The following is a 9,465-nucleotide window of genomic DNA, read 5'->3' on the forward strand; positions in this document are numbered from 1 at the left end:
GCTGAGTACAAATGGAAAACAGTGTCCCCAGCATAATCCCCTGCAAGATTGTCTCTAAAATGTACTCTTGCACGTTTCTTTATATTCAAATTCCCCTTTCCATATTCAGTTTCAGACACAAATATCTGTGCATCTGCCTCAGCCCAGGTGAGACTTCATTCCAAGGTATTATTCAATAAATTATTATACATGAGTTTAAGGCTAAGGCCCTGCACAGTCCCTGCCACCCCCAGCAAGCCCCCCAGAAAGGCTTCGATTAAAGCAAGTGCTAAATGCACTGCTGGGTTGAAGCCTGAAAATGTTTACAGGACCAGGGATTAAAACACAGCATATTGCATCTGGAGCTTCCAAAGCCAAGTGGACCTGAGCAAAGTCAAATGGAAATGCTAACTCTATTTTTATTTAAAAAAAAAATAGCACAGGCTTCAGCAGTAGTTGTGATATGCTGTCTCCTCTTGGGGAACTAATAGACAGGGAACAGCAAGGCTTTAAATGATTTATTCAGTACCCTGGAGATTTTTTATTTTCTTTTTCATTTCCACATAAATTACACAAGCACTTTATAAAATGAATACACATAAAACACCTTGTAAGTGCATAACTTAAAAAAAAAAACAAAACATCAAAAAAAAAGCAAACAAACGAATGCCTTTAAAAATCTCACTGAAAATAGGTTTTCTGGTTGCTTGTTTGTACTAACTGCTTAAATTGGCAGTGCTGTTTTAGATTATAAGTAACTGAAAAATATATATTGTTTTTATATATATATATAGCTATATATTCCTGGCATTTGCTAGAAGTGCTTTGTTTAATTTTGTCTCATTCTCTTGGTACAATTAAAAGAACAACTGAGTTAAACAGCTGAGAGTGAAATCAATTTTTTGTTGTCAGGAACTGCCTTCTAACTGGAAACTGATAAAATAAAACATTGGACAACATTTTGCAAATTATATGGAAATATTCCATGGAAAGAAACTGCATTACCCCCACAAACTGCCACCCAGGTCTTCTTGTTATTAAAATACTCGCTGATGGGCACAGAGTCCGTGGCAGCCAGGGACTGTTTGGGCTCTTCATACAATTGAGATATCATATTTACCGTCCTCAGGAGTCTGTCAGATCCTTCTCTTGTTCCCCCCTCGCATGAAAAAATTAATGAAAAAGGGGAGGAGAGACAGCGAGGTGAGATCTGAAGGGTTCCCATCTGGCACAAGCAGAAATTGCTGCTGTTTCCTCCATTTGTTGCATCCCCGAACGTCTCCGGTGCGGACAACCCAAGAAGGCTCACAGCAGAGATGTGCTTCCCAGGGAGCCTTCTCCTTTTCTTTCAAGCCAACAGTTCAAAACATATATCTATATCTATATCTATAGGTAGATATATATATAGATATATATATAGATATATAGACATATATATGAGTGTACATAGACTTTGCACTGCCACCAGTAGAATCCTAAGGAAGTTTTTCCTCTCCCCCAGCTGGATGATCACCAGCGGCTGTGTCTGTCAGGGCTGGGCTTTTGTCTGGCATCACGTCAGCAAGTTCAGGGTCGACACTGGAGACTTTCAGGAGAACAAAAGGATTGGGGGGAGGTGAGACAGCATTGCTGCTCCAGCAATTCCATGGCTAGGGAGAGTTTTTGGGGTGACTTTCCTTCTTTTTGTTCCTTATGGAGGGCTTCCCCAGCTGGATGCATAGGATGCATGTGGCCAGAGGATCAGGGGGTTCCAGCCCTCCTCAGGGAGAAACAGAGTTGCTACATGTTCCACCAAGGATGCCTCGTGTCCCCCTGGGGACAGCCCCGCCAGTAGAAAGTGTAGGTGCCACCGGTGGGTGCCAGACTTATTCACAAGCAGAGGCGACAGTGGTGACACTGGTAATCTTGGTGGAGTCATCAGACCAAGGCTGGAGATTCTGAAGGGCGAAGAGAGAGGAGTTGTGGACACAGATGGGGTCGGCTTGGATGGGCTGGTTGATGGTTTTTTGGAAGGCTTCCTGCTGCAACTGCATGAGGATGCGGTTTGCTTGCTGCCGCTCAGCCTCCCGCTCCTCCGCTGTCTGCCTCCTAGGAGAGAGGGAGCCATTAGGGGGGCCTGGGGCAGCAAGGGAAGGGTGTCTCCAGAGAGACTAAGTTGTGCTGGGTGCACATGATGTGGGAGGGCAGGGGTAGGAAAAGAGGGTGCCTTGCCATGGCATGGTCCCACATTCCCTACACAAATGGCCAGTAAATCCCATAAACTGGGATTTAAATCCTGGGAAATCCCATAGACTGGGTCTGTCTGTCCTACTGGCCTCTGCAAAAACACTACTCTGATCAAAGAGAGTTGGGAGCGGCCCACAGCTCTGAATTACTCTCTGCCCACAGGAAAAGAAAACAAAGCAGGGACAAAACACCCGAAGTGGCACAGAACAGCATTGCAAAAGTTGCAATCCCCTGAAAACATGCTCTGGTCTGACAGCAAGAGCCAAGCATGCAAAGCCCCAGGAAGAAGCATGGAGCAGGGTGGGGTGAGACAGTGACTGACAGTGCCACACAGCTGGGAGATGGGCAGCGTCACCCTGGACATCCCCTTCCAGCATCCAGGTTGGCCACCTTGTCTGCCATGCTGCGGTGACCAGCTGTTGAGAGCTTGGACGAAGGCAAAAACATTCCCTTAGCAGGCAGCAAAATTTCAGCTAAACACTAGAAGCATATTTTTTAGCAATAACACAAATCAAAGCACAGAATATACTATCTGGAAAGGGTGAATGACAGTGTTTTTCAGAACAGTTTGGACATGTGTCTGCCTGGTATGACACCAGCAGAGGTGATCCCCAAGGAGAGGGTGGTCAGAAGAGGCTCTTTCCAGTGTTGGTTGGTCCCTGGCTCTGGGCTGCCTAGGAGCAGAGAATGGGATTGGTAGAAATGGCCTGAATCCTCTTATATCCACAATAGAAACCCCACTCCTGTTTGCTTGGATGGCAGGTCAGTCTAAAGTCTGCAGCTTGCAGACTACTTCACCTGGCACCTCTATTGGTGCTGGTGAGAAAACCTGTGACCAACTCATGGTGCTGGTCCCAGGATGATTTCCAAAGCTTGTACTCCCTCCCTCACACCCCCAGGCTCAGCTGACATCCTCTCAGCAGCTTCAGTGGACCAGTGACACAGGAAATGGCAGCTTTTTAATTTAGCAGCTCTGGGGGATGTGAGATGTCTCATCCCCTTTGGCCATGGGAATTGGAAGTGGCAGCTCTGATCTCCACAGTGGCATCTCAGAACACAAGGCAGGGGTTCCTGGCTCACAGTGGGGGAGCAGGCTGGCACTTGGATGCCAGCAATGGGCCTCTGGGCACCCAAGCTTGCAGACATGTGGCCAGTGTTCCCTCCTGGGAGCAGGTAGTTCAGGGCTCAGTCCCTGTTCTAATCACTATGTCAACATCTCACATCAGACATCCCGGGAAGAGCAGGATCAGAGCTGCACCTGCCTGGGGAGCAGCTCAGTCTCTGCCTCAATGAATATTTAATGATTCCCTGCACAACAAGGAGATGCTCCAGGAGGAGGGAGGGAGCCCCAAGTCCAGGGTGATCAGGAGTACCATGGCTGTGAGCACCTTGCTCCCAAGCATTTTCCTGCTGCAAGCAGGTGGTCTAGTCATGGATTCACATCAGAATACGATTTCCATGTTCATACCTGCCTGGAAAGAGCAGCGTCTAAAGCAAGAGCCCAAATCTGAGGAGGGGATCACACAGCCACCTCCCTGCAGTGGAGACAACCTGGCGAGGGGCAGGGGCAAGAGTCTTCCCCTCAGACTGCATTCAAGCAGTTAAACAGCTCAGAGAGTTTATACCAACTCTATTTTCTCAGATACTTCCCACTGCCTCATTCAGGCCGAGCCTACAGCAGCTCCTTCCAGCTCCCAATGCCCCAGGAGCCACTCAGAGCCCACTACCCAGTGCAGGGCCCTGAGGAAGGAAGTTGGGTGTGCTATCAGCCAGGGGCACCCACATCTCCATCGCAACACCCAGCAGGCACAGATGCATACAAGCAGAACTTATATGCCTGTGTCTCTCTGGCTCAGGCCAGAGATTCTCCCATGTCTAATATTACAGCTGAGGTCTGGCTGCAGCCTCTCCCTTAGGCAGAAGCAGGATTTTGTTTCTCTTTACCCAGCTATTTTTTGTAAAACACGTGAATAGGTTTGTATCCTCTGCACCTCTGCCAAAAGAGGCTGAATTTAGCCAACAGACGCAAAGAGTATTGACAGATGGATTTGCCTCACTTCCTTAGGAAACCTGGTTAGAAGACACAGCTGACCCCATTTTGCAGGCCACAGCAGGACTGTTCCTCCTCCAGGATTCTTTTTCTGGCCAACAGAGATCAGCTAGAGACTTCCTAACATTTGGGGAATTGCACTACCATGGGTTCTCTAGGGAAGAACTCACTGGGGTTGAGGATTCACACCCCTTCTTGGTTTCAAATTCCTTGACCCCCATTTTTTACCCAACCCCAGCATACTCAGGCAATCACTGTCCTGTTAACCCTTGGGAAGACTCTGCGAAAGTCCTTTCCCCCCATTTTGAAGAAGCTGCCTGCCTGCCCTCCACCACCCAGTGCTCAGCACCCAGCAGCTCATCACCCAGCCCAGGGCAGGAGATGTTCTCAGGGCTGAGGTGTCTCCCTCGGGAACATCCCGGGAACGTGCAGCTTGGGAGGGGCAGGGTCACTGCGACGAAGCCCTGGAGGCTCCGTGCGAGCCGAGCCTTCTCTTCCTCTCCGGCTTTACCGGCACGCCCGGCAGCAGAACAAAAAGAAAGCGTTTGGGCGCGGAGGCGCCGCGAACCCCGCGGGGATGAAAATCTCCGCGCTGTGCAAAGCCCGGTACTCCGACAGCCCCGGGCCAGAGGCTCCCACTCGCTGCTGCCGCGGACAGACGCGGGAGTGCCTCCGCACCCTCTGGTGACACTGACTGCACCCACAGCACACGTGTGTGCTCACACATGTTCATCCCCGTGGCATACCCGCTACCCGCACCCGGTTTTGCTCGCAGGTCCGGTGTGCTCACACGGCCCGCACCACCCCACACTGACGGAGCTGTGCTTTGCACTCACACCCCCGTGCAGGCTCACATGCACACACACACACACGCACACGCTGTGTGCGGGCACACACGGGCACGCGTGGCCTTCACACTGACCGTGAAGTTACACCCGCGTGTCCTGCTTGCACACACGCCCGCAGGTGTGCACGCACCACATGCACGCACGCACACCGCTGTGCACGCACACGCACGTGTACTCGCACAGTCACATTCACACACACACGGGGCTTGCACGCCTCTGCGCTGCCATCAGGGCTTCTGGCAGAGCTGCCCCTCCAGACTGCCCCACCCCGGTCCACCGAGATCCCCGGTCCCTCACCTCCACTTGGTGCGCCGGTTCTGGAACCAGGTCTTCACCTGGGCGTCCGTCATCTTGAGGGCCTTGGCCAGGGCAGCGCGCTCGGCCGAGGCCAGGTATTTCTGCCGGTGGAAGCGCTTCTCCAGCTCGCAAATCTGCAGCCGGGTGAAGGAGGTGCGCGGCTTCTTCTTCTTGGGGGGCGTGCGGTTCTGGTAGGGGTGACCTATACGGCGTGTTACAGTGAAGGGTGAGAGGGCCACTGGGGGGGACACGGGAGGAGGGGGGATGAGAGGCAAAGAAGCAAGCAGCGACACATCAGCAGAGGGGCTCCGGCTCCCGGCCGCTGGGCTGGGGACCACCCCCCACCGCTCCGAAGCCGCGGCTTCCCCGCCGACACCCACGCATGAGCAGCAAAAACTCGGCGGCGGCGGCGGCCCCGCGTACCGGGAAGGCCTGGCGGCCTTTCCTGGGTGCTGCGGCCACCCGCCGGGCACCGCTCGGCTCCGGAGGAGGGGAAGGTGGACACTTGCCCGGCCAAGTGCCCGTCGGAGAACGGGGGCTCAGCAGCGGCAGCCGGTCCTGGCGCCGGGCCGGAGCTCCGCGCCCCGTGCCAAGCGGGTTCGGGATAATTTCTTTTAGGCGCGGCGGTAACCCCATCGCCCCCGGCCCCAGTGCCTCGTACGGGGAAGTACAGTCCCGGACTGGAAACTGGAGTTTAAATTTCTTGTTCTGTTTGTTTGTTCCTTTTGTTTTGTTTTGTTTTAAATATATATGGTTTTGTTTGAGTTTGTTGGTTTGGTTTGTTTTTTTTTTTTCCAACCCCACCAAAAAAAAAAAAAAAAAAATAGTGAAAAGTCACATTGTGTCTAAGCCAGGAACAAATTGAGTGAAATTCAGTCAGGTGCTTGCCAGGGGAACAACGCGTTCGTCCACCCGCGGCGGTGCCTGAACCCAGCGCCATCGGGTCGAAATTAAACGGGAACTTTCAAAAATCGGGCCTCGGTTTCCGCCCTCGGGAAGCGGCGCTGATTTTTCCCCGTTGTAATTTCGTTCCTTTTGTTCGTTTGTATGCATCTTTTTTTATTTATTTCTTTTCGTTGTTCGAGCTTTTGCTTTGTTAGTGCCGAAAGACGAGCCCAGCTACACCTGGAAACAGTGGTGAGGCCGGGAAGCGGCTCTAGCCCGAGCTCCGCTCTGCTCTGGTCTGCAAAAGGTCCCTTTTGGTGGGGAAAAAGGCTGAGCCGAAACCGGCAACCGGGGAAAGCCAGCCCGGTTAAAGAAGGCAACGGGACGGCCTTCCCGGGCAGGCCAGGGCCAGGGCCGCCTGTCTGCCTTCCCGCCGGCCGGCCCGTGCTTCCCAAACAACTCTCGGTTATGAAGGAAAGTTTCCCCGGGTGCTGGTTCGGGCGGCAGGGATTGGGCAGCCGTCCCTGGGGCTCGCGGGAGGTCGTGTATGGAGTTTACCATCCCTTTTCTTCCTTGCCCGCCTTTGCCGACCCGTATCGCGGGGAAAAAAAAAATGTAAAAAACCTACACCAAACTAATAAATAAATAAATAAATAAATAGGAACGAAAACAACGACAACATAAACCCCCACATATACAAACAATCAAACCAACCAAAATATCAAAACAAACAAACAAAAGGAAACACAACTCATTTAGGGGGGACTGGATATGCCTCATTTCCCATCCCGTCTTGCTTTTGGCCTCCTCCGGGACCAGCTTCCCGGGACCATCCCGGCTGCTTTCTCCACCCGGCCGGAGAGATCCCCGGCTGGATCCTGCGTGTCCCTCTGGACGCCGGTTGTCGCGCGGAGGCCGGGCGGCGGGGAAGGAAGCGGGGCGGCGGGAGCAGAGAGAGAAAGGGGGTCCCGGTGGCGCAACTCACCTGTGAACCTGTCTTTTGTGTACCGCCTGTTGCTCTCCATCCAGGGGAAGGTGAGCCCCGTGAGGCTGTTCATGCCGTTCACCGCCGGCACGGCGGCGGAGAGGGGCTGGTGGACGCCGCCGGCCACGGGGCGATGGGCCGGGACGCGGATCACGCCGCCGGCCGAGCTCAAGGTATTGCCGTTCATGCTCACCGCCATGTTCACGTTGTAGGAGCCGGGCAGGCCGCCCATGCTGCAGGAGGTGCCGGTGTAGGCGCCGGCCGCGCCGCCGCTCGCCCCGTAGCCACCCGTGACCGTGTTATAGGCGCTGCCCACGATGCAGCCCAGCCCGTAATCCGCCGAGTCCTGCAGCCGCGGGTGCGACACCATGCAGCTGCCCGGCTCCGACGTGTTGAGGATCTGGTCGATGCCGAAGCTGATGGGCTCGGCTTGCCCTTGGTGCAGGTGGTGAGCCCCGAGGTGCTCCATGCCGCCGCTCGGGCACCGGGACCGGACCTCCGCCCCGGGCAGGGCAGCACAGCCCCGCACCGCCCCGAAACCGGCAACGGGGCCGCACAGAGCCGGGGAACGCCGGCTACGCGCTCAGTCCCATAGCACGACGGCAGAGCACCCCAAGAAACGCCAGGAGAGCCACGCAAGGCCGGGACACGGCAGCCACACGCTCAGCACGAAGACACAGCAGCACAGCCATGCGCAGCCCAGGTACAAGAGTGAAACACCCCCGCAGCCCGGGACGCGACAGCCGTGCCCAGCGCGGCACAGGACACAGACTCTGGAGACACAACCGCGCCAAGCACACCCGACAGCTTCCAGGAGCAGAGACGCGACGCCCCAGCCACGCACACTGGTCCCGCTCCGACGAGACCCAGCACCCCCAGGTACCAAGAAACGTCAGGAGCCTCTCACCCAGGACACACAGACGTACGCACGGACACTCACACACACACAAGGGTGCCCCGGGGACCCCTCGCCGCGGCGGGCGGTAGGGAGCCGGGAGCCCCGCGGAGCGGAGCGCGGCGGATTGTGAGTGCGATCGCCCGCCGCCCCGCTTGCCCATCAATCACCCTACCCAGGGCCTACTGCTGCAGGCCCTCACTCTCCATTGGTTGGATGCTGAGAGCAGCCCAGTGAATGACAGCAGAGAAGAGCACACAAGAGGAGTTTCTTCTTCCCCAACCCCCCTCTCGCACCCCCACCCCACAAAAAAAAAAAAAAAAGAAAAAGAGAAAAAAAAAGAAAAAAAAAGAAAAAAAATCACCGCTCTTCTAGGCCTTATAAAGTGAGAGCTGGGTGAGCGCAGGGCACTGCGGGGGTAAATTAGTGGCTGATACCGGGCGGCAGAGCGGGGTCGTTCGGTCCCGGAATTTGTGACCGCAGACTGCTGGGAAGGGGGATCTTAGCTGCCAGGCCCCGCAGGAGAACCAAGCCTAGGCTGCGATCCCCAAGGGCTGCCGCTGATCCCGAGCGAGGGCTGAAGCCGGAGGATCCCCTTCTGATGGGGTCCCAGACCCGCCGTGCCCCTTTGTTCCGGAAGGGTGTTCTCAATTTCATAAGCCAGCGCCTTCCAAAAAGCCGCGAAGGAGGCAGCTCTCCCACCACCAGACCCCAGAGCAGGGACACAGGGACATTGAGAAGGGCACCCCACAAGCGCCCGGACCCGTGGAAGGGGTGGGGTGGGAGGAGACGAGGGGCTCCTGAAGCACACTTTCCCCCGGAGAACCGGGGCGGGGCTCATTTCTCCGGGACGATGGCAGGCCCCAGCTGCGCCCCACGGGGCAGCGGACACCGCTGACGGGGCACCCGCCACTGCTGGCCCCACCGCCTGCTGCCGCCGCCCCCTCCCGCTCCTGCCCGCGGGGAGATGAGTGTTTCCGTTAATAAAAAAAACCAAACCAAAACACAAAAACCAAAATTATTTTTAAAGTTTAAAACACCATGGAAATGAAAGCCGCTATTGCAATTTCTGTAAAACTTGCTGTGGCCCTGGCCCGTCGGCGCCTGCTCTGCACAGCCGGGCCGGGGGCAGAGCCGCCGATGGGACCGGGCGCTGCGGTCTCCTGGCATCCGGCCTCCCGCTGCTGCCGACCGGCGCTGCCCAGCGCGGCCCAGCGCTGCCGGCCGCGGCGTCAGGGTTTAGCCCGGTAGTTTGTGCTCTGCCCGCCTCATCCTGCCCGCTACCGGGACCGGCACTCCA

General features: G+C 55.5%; 1 protein-coding gene across 1 annotated transcript; it reads right to left on the reverse strand.

Annotated features, from left to right (window-relative positions):
* Positions 1–1,844: 1,844 nt before the first annotated feature.
* Positions 1,845–7,739, reverse strand: TLX1 (T cell leukemia homeobox 1; the record flags this gene model as incomplete). Its single annotated transcript, XM_084210212.1, has 3 exons — positions 1,845–2,067; positions 5,401–5,602; positions 7,271–7,739. The coding sequence occupies 3 exons, from the start codon at positions 7,737–7,739 to the stop codon at positions 1,845–1,847; spliced, it is 894 nt and encodes a 297-aa protein (XP_084066338.1).
* Positions 7,740–9,465: the final 1,726 nt, after the last annotated feature.

This window comes from Fringilla coelebs (assembly GCF_963513975.1).
Source record: "Fringilla coelebs genome assembly, chromosome: 8".
NCBI classification, from domain to species: Eukaryota; Metazoa; Chordata; class Aves; order Passeriformes; family Fringillidae; genus Fringilla; species Fringilla coelebs.